This window comes from Anas platyrhynchos, chromosome 3 (assembly GCF_047663525.1).
Source record: "Anas platyrhynchos isolate ZD024472 breed Pekin duck chromosome 3, IASCAAS_PekinDuck_T2T, whole genome shotgun sequence".
In the NCBI taxonomy this organism is placed as follows: domain Eukaryota; kingdom Metazoa; phylum Chordata; class Aves; order Anseriformes; family Anatidae; genus Anas; species Anas platyrhynchos.
In genome coordinates this window covers 63,797,354-63,813,641 of record NC_092589.1, presented here as the reverse complement: position 1 = coordinate 63,813,641, position 16,288 = coordinate 63,797,354, and the positions used below count along the sequence as shown (strand labels likewise).

The 16,288-nt window shown below is 41.5% G+C and overlaps 1 protein-coding gene across 2 annotated transcripts in view; it reads right to left on the bottom strand.

Moving 5' to 3' along the window:
- The window catches only part of ARHGAP18 (Rho GTPase activating protein 18), a 90,871-nt gene that overhangs the window by 55,919 nt on the left and 18,664 nt on the right, over positions 1–16,288 (bottom strand). Inside the window, exon 1 of one of the 2 annotated variants that reach the window (XM_038177096.2) lies at positions 8,193–8,384. The exons of the other annotated variant lie outside the window; for it this stretch is intronic. Within the exon in view, the coding sequence (XP_038033024.2) occupies positions 8,193–8,269 (77 nt within the window). The 5' untranslated portion in view covers positions 8,270–8,384. Of the gene's footprint in view, positions 1–8,192; positions 8,385–16,288 lie in introns of those variants that run through there. 2 annotated transcript variants of the gene reach the window in all.

The following is a 16,288-nucleotide window of genomic DNA, read 5'->3' as shown; positions in this document are numbered from 1 at the left end:
CAAAATTAGCCAGAGGTTAAGTTTACACCAGCTTTAGAGTGGCTGCTAAAGGACAAAATGTACCTGAACTGACTAAAAACCTGCCAGTACAAAGCTAAGCCACCAAATTATCTTTTTAACAAATCTGAACCGATAGAATTAAATTATATCCCATCAACGTCTTACAAGATACGGCCATAGCCAGTACCAGGACTCATAAAAATGAGTTCTCTACTCAAATCACAGCCCCATAATGAACACATTAAGCTGACACAGATGTAGGCTGCTGCCAGAGGGTTCTGTCAAATCCTTCCTTTTCTGTGGGTTTCTATAACTTCCCTTGTGTCAGCACTGTCACTGATGCAGTCACTTGCTGAGTCAGGTTAAGAAACCAATCTGTCTGAAAACAACTCTTGTGAAAAATACTGATTTCAGATGGATTTTTTTTTCTTGATCCAGCTCAGCCTCATTCGATCAGACCAGAAATGTCAATGCCAGGGCAAAGAAAAAAAAAACATATAGGTGAAAGGTGGAAGGAAACTCCATTTTCAGTGATGTCCCCACTCTTTTCAGCTCATCCCAGCCTAATTGGCCGCAACCTGCACCACTGTCACTGCACATCAAAACTTCTGCTGATCTGAACTCTCTGAGGCTTCTGAGATGAAAATAAAAAGTTTCAGTAAATAGCGTAGTATCTCACTCCTGTGATAACAGTTTGAACAGAACAAGAAGATGTTCCTCAAGACTACTGGCATATAGGCTCCTCAGAAGATAACGCAGCTTAGCAGAACACAGCCACCCTCTGCGAACAGGAATGATGGGAATGATTTTTCCCACAAAAGCAATGCTGTTACTAGTGTTCCCTTACCTGGCTATGGCAAAGGAAATCACAAGGTGAGGCTCCAGAAGCTGCACTAAGAATGTCATTAGACCTATAATCCTCTTAGCAACTGCCAAGAGAGAAAGCATTTTCCACTGGCCCATGGTAACCATAGCTCTGGTCTCCCATTGTGACTGCTAAATGAGTACTGGCTTTGTAGATGAGTATTCACCAGTACTTCCTTGCTGTTGAGCAGCTGAGGCTTTCACTTACTGCACCAAGTTCCTTCCTTTGTATCTGGGATCACAGGCTCATGACCATGGCTGTAACCACAGTTGCTATATCACCCATTGGGTGATACAAACACACAAGAACTTCCCGTTTTTTTTTGTCCAGTTACAATCTAGCTTTGCACTCTCTCAAACTAGTCACAAATCTCTGTTATATCTTGATATAGTATACTCCTGGACCTCAATGTTGTATTTTACTAAAAGCAAAGAATTTCTCATGGAGGGAACATTTCAACAGTAGCCTCAAGTCCAGCCAACTATTGTTCTGATGATTACACAGCAATCAGCTAAAAATAATCAACTGATTAAAAATAATAAAAAAATAAACATTTTACTAAGTGCCATATCACTAGATGTTGACAAAACAATTCTTACACATCCTCTTAAGTATTCTCCTGGTTTTCAAACAGGAAGTAAAGTTAAAACATCTAACTTCCCTAAGTCCGAGTGAAAGCTGTCCGGGTGATTTAGGGACTGGTGGACAGGAAGAAGAGGTAGTCTTGAGGAGTGGCAAATTGAGGATTTGTACTTTGTGTGTCAAGCAAAACACACCAACTGTTCTGATGCAGTTTGGCACTGAGTATGCATGATGAGACATTTATTTATGTGCTGAAGACAGCATTATTCTTACCTTGTTGCTTTCTCATGTGTGAGATACCTTCAATCATATTTCTAAGTATGCTAAAAGCATCCACTTTTGCTCTTCCTCTAATACTTCACCCCAAACTGCTTTACTCTTACAGCAATAACACAGGCCACACAAAGTAAATATTCCAATACATTTTTATGTATTTGTTGCCTTTTGGTCTAAGAAGCCTCCTTAGGAAGAAATGGTGTTGTAGGAAGAACACGGGTAAAGTCTCTGAAACTCTCCTGAAAGCATTTCAAGGCTAACGGGACTGGGATGTTGTAGCAGGAGGAGCAGGGAACAAACTCACAGAACAAGGGTGAATAAGGAAGAGGTGATCTTCACGGGACAGTATCAGTAGGTATCTAGACCTTGCTGTGCTCACTTTTACTCTGTTGAAATACAAGACGGTTGGCACAAAACTATAACCAAAGAGCAAGTGCATAGCTTCAGCTCTCTCAGGAAGGCAGAAGGGTAACGTGCTCCTGTGCTCAACCCATTACACTGGTTGGGTTGTCACCAAAAATATATCCCAGAAGACAGTGGCTAAAATTGTACTTCATAAAATAAATTATTTTTTTTACACATACAAACGCTTTAAAAACAAAAACCCTACATTTTTCTTACTTGTTTGGCTAGAAATATTTAAATTCCCTGCCTGCACACAATTATTTTGAGATCAGGATTCCAAGGCAGAGAGAGGTTCACTGAAAAACAAACAGACATCACAAAACAGCTTGTTGTCACGCTGGAAATGCTCAAAACTTACTAGTATGGAATTTTTCTTCCCCTGGCCAAGTTCATTTACTGAATTTGGAGTGACAGTCAGTGACCCATACATAACAGGAATCTGCAATGCCACTCACAGCGGGAACTTCTCTGTATCACTTACTGTAATTACGGCTTCAGTTCAGCTGTAGCATTCTGATTCACAGAGGAAAAAAAAATGAGGGCACACACACAGTAAGTCTAGTAAAAAAGCGTAACTATAGAGCTGGGTACTTGCAGATGTCTCTGAAGCACGTATGAACAGCCTTTTAAAACCTTACCTCTTTCAGCTCTAAACTGGTGACAGCTATGAAACAAGAGTAAATTATTGGCAACAACAGTTTCAATCTTTTCAATCAAGTGCCAGTAACAGCAGACAGAAAAAAACATTAGTCTTGATCAAAACCTAATTCACAAATTCTGCTTTTCAAAGAAAAAGAAGAGATGCAAATAAGAAATATTAATTCGATGCCACGTTTGTTGAGCTAATGTTGAAGCTCAAATTTACAAGGCTCCTCTGGCACTTTGCTCATCAGAAGTTCAGTTGCATTCTAACTTCACATAGCCTACACGCTTGTAACAAAACATCTAGTAATATCTTGTATTATGCTTTGTATCATCTAGATTTGTACACACTCAAGAAAGCTGTTAATTAAAATGTTCAAAAGGCTTTTATGCTTCACATTCCTTATAGTTGGCATCTCATTCTCTGTATCTTATTAAATTGAAAAAGAAAGCCAGTATACGGCGAGCCTTATCCTCTGTTCTGTTACACAGCTCCACCGATTCAGCACAGTTATTTTCACTTGATACCTATTTAAGGGCCTGACCAGCAGTGGAATTGAATAGACTATTTTCACAGATAGCAAAGGGCATTAAATCCAATCTAAATCCATGACACAGAATGATCCAGGTCAGTTACTGAATTGAGCTTATTGAAATAATGTTGTTTTATAACACTGACAGACGTTAAATGGATATCTAAGTGCATGAACCAGGGACCGTGTCTGCATAATGAGGACTGCCCTGAAAAAGAAGGGCTTGAGAAAAGTGCAAAGGACATGAAACTTGAGGTGAGTTCCAACAGGATGCTTAAAAAAACAACCATGTCTGCAACTAGATGAGGTGCTAATTAGCATCATGGCAGTGATTTTACCTGTGTGGGTGACACTCATGAGACTGACACTGAATTACTTGTTATAATTCAGGCTGGGAAGGCAAAATAGCAGGACACATGTAAAGAAGGATGCTGAAAATTGAAGAAACTAAAGAAAAGAGTCACCAAAAAAAAGTAGTTTTAGTAGTAGTTTTAGACTTAAGAAACAAAGATACTCAAAAATAATTACTTATTTAGTCTACAAAAATAAAATTGAGCAGCAGCTTGATGATCAATTAACAGACAGCTGAAGGGCTTTTTACTCTACTGGAAGCACATAGCAAGAATCAAAAGCAGAAGCCAGATAAATTCAAAGAAGAAAGAAAGTGCAAACTGGGGAGGGGGTAACTCAAGGGAGACAGGAATCTGGAAGCAGGAAATGGTGGGCTACCACATCTTGCTGTCTGTAGATCAAGTTAGTGGGATTAATACACTGGTAACTAAGCAACACGTTCAGGGTCTGCAGTATGCTACATATTTATACATGCATAAAGCACAGGAGACACAAAAGCAATTCTAAACAAAGCAACTTAGCACAATGTTGCCTATCAGCTCTATTTGAGTATGTTGGTAGGCACGGGACAATAAATGCTGTTCAAATTAGCTGCCAAATTCAAGGCAGAAAAGATTTTTCTAAGGTATTTGTACTCACATAGAGCCTATACATTTAGATAAAACATTGCTATGATTTTGTGAAGTCAGCTGTAGTGTGATACATCTTTGCTTTGCATAAAAGTAAGCACCACATGGCAGGTACTGTGCTGGGGACTCCGTATTGGCATCATGGCAGACAGGTTACAGGGGGTAGCAACAACAAATGCTGTGATGATACAGAAAATCCCAAATCTGTGCTGTGCTAATAGCTTGCAAAAGAAATTGCAACAGGCTCTGCCACCACAAGCCCATTGTTATAATCAGCTTGTGAGTTTGTTGCTCACACACTGAGCACTACATGCATCTCTCACAGTGCTTTAGTCCTTCAAACTGGATTTCACTGGACTTCAATTCCAAGAGTGAGTCACTGGTGGGAAAAGAGAGGGAAAGGAATGAGAGCTTTTCTCTCTGAAGGAATGAGAACAGAAACTGCCCTTCAAAGAAGGCATGAATTCATATTCACTACTAGAATTCTTATTGGCTTGAGTTGCATACTATTAAATCTTCAGATTAAACTGAGCGAATACTTGAGCAATGAAAGGCGATCAAACTGTGAGTGATTTAGACCAAAGTTGCCTGTAGAAAACATTAAGTATTTTATGCCCCTCACTTGTCACCCAACACAGATACAGCAACCACTAAATCACTAAAACACATATTTACAAAGATAAAAAATAAATATTTTCTTTTATGCACACTTGCGCAGTAATCCACAAAAATGGGCTCTTCTCCACAACAAAACCTAACCGTGACCCTCTCCTCTACTGCCACACACTTCCGAGCTTCAGCTGACATCTCCCAGATTCACATGGGTTCAGCAGTGAATAAGACAGTGAATCTCCAGCACCATGGGTGCTTGCTGGCAGGCGTCATTTGGCAGAAGGGACCTGAGGAGGTGGAACCTTCTCTTTTCCAGCACTTTTCTAGTAACTCTCTCCAGAACTGGTCTGGGTTTTAGTACCATCTAAGGGAAACTGGGCTTGTAGTTCTCACTTTGCAAGCCTGTGCTGGCAAACTAAATGCTTTAAAGATTTTAAAACAGCAAATACGTGAGGGTGCACATAGGTACATGACCTGTGAGGAAGAAGAGCCATGTTCTAGTCTTTATGAGATGCTGCAGTCCTTCTTAAGAAGTCACTGGCAACATGAAGATTTACAGGACCTTTGGGAGCATGTGATATTAAGAAGGCACTAGCTTGCAAAGCTTCAAAAACTCAAACTGGTATTCTGCAATTAGATTAAGAAGTGCAATGAAGTGGCAGCAAAAGTGCACATGCTGGCTGCTGATGAGAAAGCATGGTGAGGTGACTCATTGGAAACATACAGGGAGACTGTGACTCACATGACAATTCGGTGCAGCCAGGGAGACAATACAGAAAGACAGCCTCTGAGATATGGCAAAAGTAAGGGAGACAAAAGCAATGTCAACTTGCAGTGGCCATCACATTTAGAATCATTTATCTGTCACTCAGTTTGCATTTTAAGCTCAGCTCTTGAAAATGCTCTGTAGCAGAATTTTATTTTCCTCACACACATACATGCAGTTAGTTTTCCATGCATCTAGCTATTTGCTATTTTTTTTATATCCTATTCCCCAGCTATTCAATACTCCAGACCTGGCTTTCACCTTATAATCACTTAAAAGATATTTGCAGCTGCATATATACACACGCACATTCACACACACATTCATTCTTGAACAGGAACAGTCCTGCAGAGGCCTGTCTGGATGAGACTGTTGTCTAAGGGTAAGCACAAAGAACCCTATGAAAAGACTGTTTTTACCTGAAATTCCTGTGTGTGGCTGGCAAATGTGACAGAGGACCTGCAACTCCTTCTGCTACAGAAGATGGGGTAAAATCCCCAGCAAGAAACCTAAGCAGCATACTCTTAGGTACGTCAATTTCACATTTCTCTCATGCATGAGGCTTACATGACTGCAAGGGGCCAAAGTGGCCGCTGAAACAGTAATGGGCGAGTTACTTGATTCACTCTTAGTTTCCACAGTCCATTTAACATCAAGCAGTTCCATTGGAAAAACAAGAAAAATGTGGGCAAGAAAAATGCCCATGCACGGACACCATAAAAAAGGAAGACAACACAAAAATGCAAGCAGCAAGACAGCCAATAAAGCAATAGTGTATCTAATGGGTTAAAGCTGAGAAGTGAAAAACAAGCAGAAAACAAGCAATATGGAGGAGAGCTATTAAAATTAAACTTGACTGGGTAACCTGATGTTGTGATTTCTCTAAGGAAGTTCTTAGATAAATACTTAGGTATACCACAGAAATCACCCATAATCAGTATCTTAAATATAAGAAGATGTTCCTTTAACTATTACTTTAATATAAGCTGTAAGATAAATTCTATGGTAAAGACAGCTCTGATGCTATTCTATGCATCGTCACTGTCAAGACAACATTGTCTTAAATTGTCAAACTTGGAAGTAATCACACTGGAGCTGTTCTAGATTTTAGCCTGATGAACCAATAGTAGGGTAAGACTTTTTTACAGGAAGTATTTCACAGGCTCATTGTGCCTTTAAAGGGCCAGAAGAGAATGGTAAAGTAGCTCAACAATCTATTAGATCAGTAAAATTCTGCAGTTCTATGAAGCAGGACTTCTTGTACGCCTGAAGAAAAACAAATGGTTAGGGAACATAGTTTCCTAGGCTGCCACTTTATCTGGAGCACAGCCAATGCATTGCTTTTTCCAGGATGCACCAGTGCCATGCTTCTCCAACAGTCAAAATACAATGCAGTCTCCAATTCTCATTGTTTTGAATGCCCTCGAAAAAAAGAAAAAAAAAATCAACATAGCTGACCATTAGTATTTCCAAAAAGTTTGCTTCATTACAATACAAACAGCTGGCGCTGTATTACACGTGCTCTGATCCCTGTTGAAAATCACAGAGTTTTCGAGGCAGCAGAGGGGTACGTAGTGATACGGAAAGCTGTGACGTGGAAAGAGAGGCAGCCTTCTGGATCTTAGCTGAGAGAGCTAAATGGCAAACGTGCACGGTCTTTGAAGCTGTAACGCTGCCAGCAGCGGAGCTCAGGCAAACTAAGCGTGGGAACCCCCTGTCCTACCCAGCTCTAACGTACACATTTCTAATGCTGCAATTAAGAAGGGAGACTGCTTCTCACCTCTACTCCCCCCACACACACTTAGTTACAGGGACGGGAGCACCCCAACAAACACAGGGCCGTGGCTGTGCTGCTGCAGCACTCGGTCAGGCTGCACGGCTCGGTTCGGTTCTTGCTTTGTGGTGAACTCCTGGCGTGACACACCACGGCGCATCGCTTATCTTTTGTCCAGGGTGACATCCAGCACTTCCTTCTATCTTTTTTTAATGAGATGATAATCAATTTGGTCGGACACGCTCTACTCGGGCACGCGTGCAAGCCATGTGCCGGTGCCGATACCGCCCCGGTTTCAGCCGGCTTCCCCGCGTTAGTGAAAGTCCCATCTTTATCAAAGGGACCTTTGTGGCCACTTCCAGCAAGGCCAGGACAGACGGAGCGAAGACAAAACTCCTTCCCTCTCGGCAGCCTCTGCTTAGCGCCAGGGCACAGCGCGGGTTACACACCGCCCGCTGCAGCCCTGCTCCCCACCACCCCCTTTCGAGCTGTCAAAACCTCCCGCAACTTTCCCTCGGCCTCACCTGCGCTTCCTTCAGCGCTCCCCGCCACAACAACAACCACAACCACCCCCCCCCACCACCACCACCACCAGCACCAAGCACCCAGCCCCGCCGAGAACCGGCCGAACCCCCCCGGGGCCGCTCCCCGCCGCCTCCTGCCCGGTGCCCACAGCCCGGCCCCGGAGGCGCTTCCCCGGGCGCCCCACGAGCCCCCCGCAGGGGCTCCCCGCGGGGCCGCCGCCGCCGCCGCTCACCCGCCGGGGGCGCCGCCACCGCCGCTGGGGTGGTAGGCGGTGAGCACCACGCCGCGGGAGCCGGGCAGCCAGCTCATGCTGCCATCCCCTCTGCCGGCGCCCGGGCGGAGCGGGGCGGCTCGGCACGGCTCGGCACAGCGGGGCAGGGCCGCCCACGGCAGCGCCTCCTGCGGCCGGCCGCCGCCGGGCCCCTCCTCCGCCACCACCGCCACCGCCACAGCCACCACCGCCGCAGCGGGTGTTCCCATGGCACGCCATGGTTACCGACATGGCGGTGCGCCGCGGGGTCAGCGCAGGACAGCGGGCAGCTGGGCTGCCTCTCCTGCTGTCCCCAAACGCCCGTCCGAATCGCTTTATTGCCGCTAGGAAACGGGCTGGCTGCAGTGCTGGTGTATATCGCGTTCCCTTTGCTCTTCTGCAGCTGCCCTGCTCGCAGTTGGGTGGCTGAAAAACTCAGCGCGGGGCTACGTGAGGTGCTCTGGTGCATTTAGGTACCTCAAGGGCCCGACCTTCATGTACTTAAACCATCTGCAGGGCAGTAATTTTGACCTGCAGTCACTGGAAAATTGCTCCCAGTGAAGAATCCAAGAGCAAGAACTTCCCGTCATATCTGAGCGGGACCGGTGTGTCCTTCAGGGCCCTCCACACACCTGGAGCTATTGACTTTGTTCGTGGGTGATACCCAGACATAACCGAATTTTGTCATTGACTTAAGCAGATAACTTTATCCAGGTTTCTTCTTAAAAGGGTGTCCTTTTATGGAACACCAAAGCGGCTGTCCCTTATTTCTCTGAAATGGGTAACGTCCCCATGAAATGTTGAGGACACTCTCAGCATGACAAGCACAGGAACGTGGTGCAGAGTTCAACAGCCCAACCCTTACAGAGGGGCCTTTTCACTTCTTCCATCACTGAAGGTCAGCTCTGCCTTGTTTTAGGTGCATACAAAGAGTTGAGGGCAGGGGTGGGTTTTAACAAAACCTGACTCTCCCAGGGCTTCTGTACGATGTTTTATCTGCAGGCAGCTGGCCAAAGTGTTTTGACTAAAATGGTTCTGTACACAAATTGACAATTTTTAATCAAAGTTTTCAAATTTAAACAAAAAATGAATGAAAACAGGAAGTAGTACTAATAAGCTTTTCACATATCTATTACAATAAAGGAGAAGAGATATATGAAATAAGTGGAAATTTTTATCCAGCTGTCTCAGGGCAGATCTCCTATGCACACCAAAGGCTGTGCACGCTGCCCCACCTCCCAAGAAGTCATCTGTTTCCAAAGGGTAAAAGCAAAGGCACAGCCACTGTGCTTGCTACTTCAGCAGTGCAGCAGTGTCTCAGTGGCCCAGCTGCAACAGCTGAAGTAGCAGTATGCACCAAAAGCAGTGCACTGGGACAAGTTACCTGTGTAACTTGCCAAAAAGCAAGGATATGAAAACACTGTAAAACTTAGAGCTGTGAGAAGATTTCCTTGTACCCTCAGCACACACGTACAGCACTCAGTACATCTCTCAGGCTGTGTCAGAAAGGCAAAAACTGGGGCCTGATTTCTCACACACAGACGCAAACAAGACCCATCTCTTTTCACTACTCACGTTAGAAGCACATCAGCATGAGACAAGAAAGCACCCTGTTAATATATGCCACTACACCTATTTACTGTTGCCTTTGGCTCTGTCTTTAAATGCATGTGTGGCTAATTGTTGAACAGCCTATGCAGAATACAAAATTATTTTGTTAAGGACCCAACCTTTTCCATTTAAGCTAAAACAAGAAAACTAAAAATGTAAATGAAATGAAATTGCCTTAGGACCTGGCAGTTTCTAAAATCTTCAGCTAGCTGTTTGCATGCCAAATACTCTACTTAGTTGTAAAACTTCCTTTAAAGAATAGATTAAAAAAAAAAAAAGTAAAAATATTTAAAGCATTCTGAGTTTAATGAGTGCTTGCCAAAACCCAGTGCCCAAAAGAATATATATTAGGTGCCATAAGAGTAAAAATAGAAAGTATTTATCCTTTGATAAGCATCTTAAAATAAATTATAATTAGGATACACCATATTTCTGCTGTAAAAAGAATGAAGAAGCACAATGTACCAGCATGGCATCAGAAGGAACTGGTAAAAGAAAAAATTGTGACAAATGGAAAATGGGGAGAAGGGTTGCATGCTGCCGAGTCCACAGGGGAATAGTGGAGGCAGATAAAGAATGGCAAAACCCAGACTGAGTTTACAGTCATCAACTGGAGAATAAGCACGCTTTTGTAAGTGTATCACAAGGAGGGTTGGAAAAGGACCAAGAAAAAAAGAAGTTCTATTAATAAATAAGAATAGAGACTAAATTACTGATAACTCAGAAATAACAGAGATAGTGATTCCCTTCTTTAAATCTGTCTTTAGTATGACATGTTTCAAATGTGCTGAGCATGCAACAGCTCCTGTGGATTTAAGAGCTTAACTCTAGGCACGCTTTTTTCTTTACTCTGGTTGACAGCTTGATAGGATCAAACTCTGTCCTGTTATGACAGCATAACTCCAGCCCAGTTTAGTTTTCTTTGCTGAAATCATTCTGGAGGCAGATAGATAATCTAGATCTACAGATGCATTATTGCCGTAAACTGACAAGAATATCACCACTCTTTCACCGGTCTGTCCTCTGCCTAAACCAACTAATACTCAGTAATTATCAAGTTTGCAGTTGCTATTCTTGTTCTTAACAAGGTACAGGTATACTTATTTAAAAAGCAAGGTTACTTGTTATCAGCTAGATAAGAATGCAACATTTGAGGCATATAGCTTTATGTGGTAGAAAGAGATATAATTGAGAAAGGAGATTACAAATCAGGCTGTCTTACTGCTGAACCCAAGACTCCTTCAAAGAGTTCAAATATTTAGATTAAGATGTCATGAAGTACCCTTACACTTAATATAATCAGTCACCAGAGCCAAGCAGTGCAGGATTCTAATGCTTAGTGTTTTCTTCACAAAGCAATTGCTAAAAAGAAAATGCCTCATCAGCACCATTCTTCATCACAGTTTTATAAGGACTGAATATATATTTGTTCAACATCTGTTTTTCACTCTTTACTGCAAAATGATTTTTTTCCTTTTTTTTTTTAATAAAAAAAAAAGTTCAAAACTACATTGATTTTTTTTTTTTTAATTATTATTTCCAGGTGATGGCTGATTTTACACATTTCATGTTCTTGATGATGCAGCAATTATCAGCAGGTAAAAATGCAGTCTACTGAATTTTACTGAGTACTGCATTTTACTGCTTCTACTGAGAAGCACTGGTTTGAGGAAATTACAACAGATAAGCTTAGAAGTTCCAATTCACAGACTGACTTCAACAGCCCAGCACGGATTTATTTCTGCTGAGCTCCAGAGATCCCCTTAGAAGCAATACTGTAGTGTTCAGACAACAAATGCAGAGCTGCAGTGAATGGACAACTGTACCTCAGGACTTGTAAAATACATTTGTAATGACCCAGTGCAGGAGAGTTTCATCCTTTCCCTAGCATTACCTACTGTAAAATTTGTTCAGAGAGATCTTCAACTAAGAAAATGCTTCAGTCAGCTCCCTCACCTAATTCACATTCAAATAAAATGGCAGCATTTCCATTGTCCAAATTATGTTTCCAGGATTCCAGCTAACAGCCAGAAAAGGCATGAAGCAGAAAGTTGTTCATACATTGTAAGATGAAGTCTAACACTAGCTAAGCTTCATACCCCACGTGGTGGTGCACTTCACTACACAAAGAACTGCACACTTCAACAGAGTTCTGCAGCCGTTAATGAGCAACGCAAGCAGCAATATGGGAAAGAATATTATATACAGGAAAGATATTCTTTCCTATCATATATAGGAAATTTATATTTCCTGTAGTATAGGAAAGAATATTACACACACAGGGTATGATTTCTGCTGTTTAACACTTTATGTCTATATCTGTGCAAGTGATTTTAGGCTCCACTACAAGTCCGTGAAAGAAATTCACTTTTAGTGGGTAGAATCATTTGACCTATGTCATCCATCCACTTTAGGACATGAAGATGAATCACACTTTATAACTATCTGTTTCCTTCCACAGGCTAGAAAAATAAACTAGATGAGTAGGTCACATGCAGATGTCCACATCTATCAGATAAACTACATCTTTACTGTTTTTATGTTGCCTGTGAACATATAGAAGACATTGTTCATTTACAATGTGCAACTTACGGCATATAAAATGTGGAGTACTCAATACTTTGAAATGTCCTAGTATGTAGGAGATGTTTTAGATCAGCTTAGCTACCCCTGAGTATCAAAATGGGGATGAAGTCAGACGTGCATGTTTACGCAGAAAGTAAATTTGCATACAGAAAGCTGATAACATCCTTGCTAGCCTGCACATCATGAATATTTCTGACGGTCTGATCCTTCAAACTAACGTGCGTTCCACACTCAATTTTTCCACACCATTCTTTATGTTAAAAATATGTCCAATACTACCAGAAGACAGCTCAGTATGAGGGGGAATTTTGTAGGCAACACAGAACTGACACAGAAGCAACCGCACGGACACAATGGTGGGTATGAGAAACAACCCCCTCCTGGCTTTCTGCAAGTGCTGGCCTTCTCCCTCACTGCCCTCCACACACAAATTTGAACAGCTGGCTTGTTTCAAACCTCAGCAAAAAGAAAAGAAAAGAAGAGGGGGAGAAACTTCACACCTTCCTCTCTTTTCCTGCAAGTTGCTCTGAAATGTATCTGGTGCACTCTGGTGGCTGCTTTGGTAATTCTTAATGTGATGAATGCAAAAGGTGAAACAGTAATTACTGATGCCGTTTTTGAGATTATCCATGTGAAGACTAATGAGCATATGAATTTATTCCAGTTTGATTTTTCTTGAACGCACTCCCTGGAGAAATTCAGGTCTCGCCCATCACAGTCCATCTGTTTACCTTACGAAAATCACAGGGAGTTTTGATTGCATGAGGTTCTCATCTCATCTGCTTTAATGTTTTCGCTCATGGTCAGACAGCTGCTGAATTTTACCCAGAGGCATATCAGTTTCAGTAGTGGTAATTTATCCACATTTATTTGCTGTGTGACCTTGCACAATCCTCATATTCATGCTTGCCTCCCTTCTATCCATGTAACGCGGCTAATAATATCCAACTATTTATGAAGGTTATTCACCATACGTTGAATTACAGTAAAAAGTACCAAAACTGCAATGTATTATTTCCTGTTGCTTTACTATGATGACTTTTTTTGGTGTGTGATTTAAAAGGGATAAAATGGCATGGGTTTCTGTATTCAGGAGCACAGGGAACAAATGATAAATCTATTATACTTTGTAGTATCTCAACATGAGGTATAGGACTTACGGGGAAAACTTAATACCACAACTGAAGTTTCATACCACTTTTGAAAAGTTATTATCAGTGTTGGGGGCTAAGGGTTTTTCACTGGTGACTCTGAAAGCCTGCTTTCTCTTGAAATAGTTTGATGCAAATTTTAGTTGTTTAAACTATCACTTCACATATGCCATTAATTCTGAATTGACACCGTATTTTCAGCATGCGATGGGCTCAGTCTTTATTAATGCTCCCAAAGGGTCACTTAGACGTGGAACAGGTAGATAGATTCTCCTAGTGTATGAAAATAAAGACCAAGGAAAATCTCTGCTGCGTGGTATCTATATTTCTGAACAATCCTGTCTTAAGGATCAAGGCAGCTCTATAACCCTCCCAAAAGAGTTTTTTCTCCCTGTGTTAAACATGTTACATGCTTTAACTTTTTTGTCAGAAAGAAATCTTTTATCCTCCTGACCATCTTTCTTGCCTTTTTCTGCATCTGTTCCAATGTGAATCAATCTTCCCTGAGCATTGGTGTCCTGAACTCTGTAGAGCAACTGGTATCTTGCACAATGTCAGAAGCACTATATTGTGGAACACATTAGCTTTTTGCATGGCTATGTCACATTGGTGCTCACAGCCCTCCTATGACCAACTTGAACGTACATGTGTATGATACATTTGGAGCAGATTTGCTGACCAGTTTGCACATTAGAGCACACATGGGAAGGTAATTCCAAAACCTGTTGGGGATACATGCACACTGGTGGGGGGCATTCATTTTTTGTTATGAGGTTGCTGTCATATGAAAGCCAGAAATCCCAGTTCCGTCTCTCCTCCTAGATAATACACCTAACATTGAAACCACTGGAGACACAGGAGTGGAGAAGGTTCCCGTAACTCATAACTCTACCTCTCCTATCCTTTAAATTAGGCATTAAATTGCTACATACAGCATTTGGGTGTAACTGGACAGACGGAATGGCTAGCCCAAGTTTCATCAAGTGAAATGAGGATGAGCAAGTGTGGAGAACCTACATGAAACAACAACACAATTTGCTGCTTTAAAAACAGGCTGTCTGTCACCCAGCTTCACAGCCTGTACCAGCTATTCCCCCCGACTGCTTTAGATCAGGATTGAGTAGGGACTGGGATTTTTTTTCACTCTACATCTGGCTAGGAAGTTGAAGCCATGCTCCCTCTTGCACACATCCTCTGCATCAGCCTGCTTTTTGACTCTGTGCTCTTCTCTTCATTAACCTTCTAATTTTGCTGCTGTCTGCAGATTTCATCACAGCGCAGAAACATCTGGTGGAGTAAAACATGCAGTAGCAATGACAGAGAAGATTATTTTCTTGGTTTAGTCAGAAAAGCTCATGAACTTTGTGACAAAATCCTAAACCAAGTAAGCCAGAGCTATCCAGAAATGTAGCTGCTAGGCTGCCAACAAGCGCTTCAGAACAATGAAAGAAACAACTGCCTGAGTCATCAGCTGCGTGAAAGAAAATGATTGCTCTGCAAAGGCTTTTAAACTGAAGCTTACCCAGTAAACTTCAAGTTAACCTAGAACAAAGTATTTTTAGTTATTTCTTACAGATATGAAAAAGAAAAATATTTATTCTGCAACATTCTCTTTCACCAAAACATTTTCTTAAATGTTTCCCTCTCCCTTGTTTTACACGGTTGAATCAAAGTCAGAGACCGTTCATATGGAATATTGCAAGCTGTCAATATTTGTATTATTTTGCTATTTTGAATTGAAACAGTCTTCTGAATCCAACATAAATTCACAAATTGTTTGCATCAACTCAGAACTGCATTTTCCAGGAATTCAGCTAAATTGCAAAAGAAGGCCACCACACTTCAACTACATGTAAAGTCCTAACTACAGTTTGAGAAATATCACATTAATGGGGCAACATCTCTTAAAACTGTACATATCAGAGACAAAACAGAAGTGAGGAATTGAAGTCCCCATGTTTCCCCTTTTTTATCAGTTTACTAGGCTCATTTCTGTTATTCTAACATTCTGCAAATATCCTCAACACAACCAAATATTTAACTATGACTTTTGCACAAATTCACTTTGACAGCAATGCTTAGCACCTGTAATTTTGAATTAAATAATAGGATATTTGGAAGTGTTTTCCAATAGGTTTATTGCAAAAAGGACCAAATTTAGAACAAAGAAATCCACAAGCATAAACTGCAGGAATAAAACTGATCATTTGTTTTTGATAGTACTCCTGATGCTTTTTATTTGCTCTTCATAACTATTCAAAATGTAACTCGCTTGAATGAAAACTACAAAGAAAACTAATGTGAACACTTGTGGAAGAACTTTTACAATAAATAAATACTTGAGTGCTTGTTTGGTTCTTTGTGATTGAAAACAGCCCATGAGAAAGATGAAAAAATACCAGTCATACAGCAAGAAAAATAAACTCAAAGCAAGCTTATCGCTGTACCCATGAGTGTATAGGTACAGCTATATTGCTATATGTACCTAGCAATAACTTAAAAGTTCATAAGTATTTCTAGGCTGATGCATTGCCACACACACTACTCACAAGCAATTTTAAAGAAAGCATCAAAATCATAGCCTCTAAGGCCTTTGTCCTCTAAGGGTTTATTTTTGACAGTCACAAATGAATAAATTCAATAAATATTCATTGTAGCTAATTTGCTCATCTCTGTCTGCAGGGAGATTGTGACAGACAGGTTTGCGCTGCAGTGTTCAGAGCTGTAGAA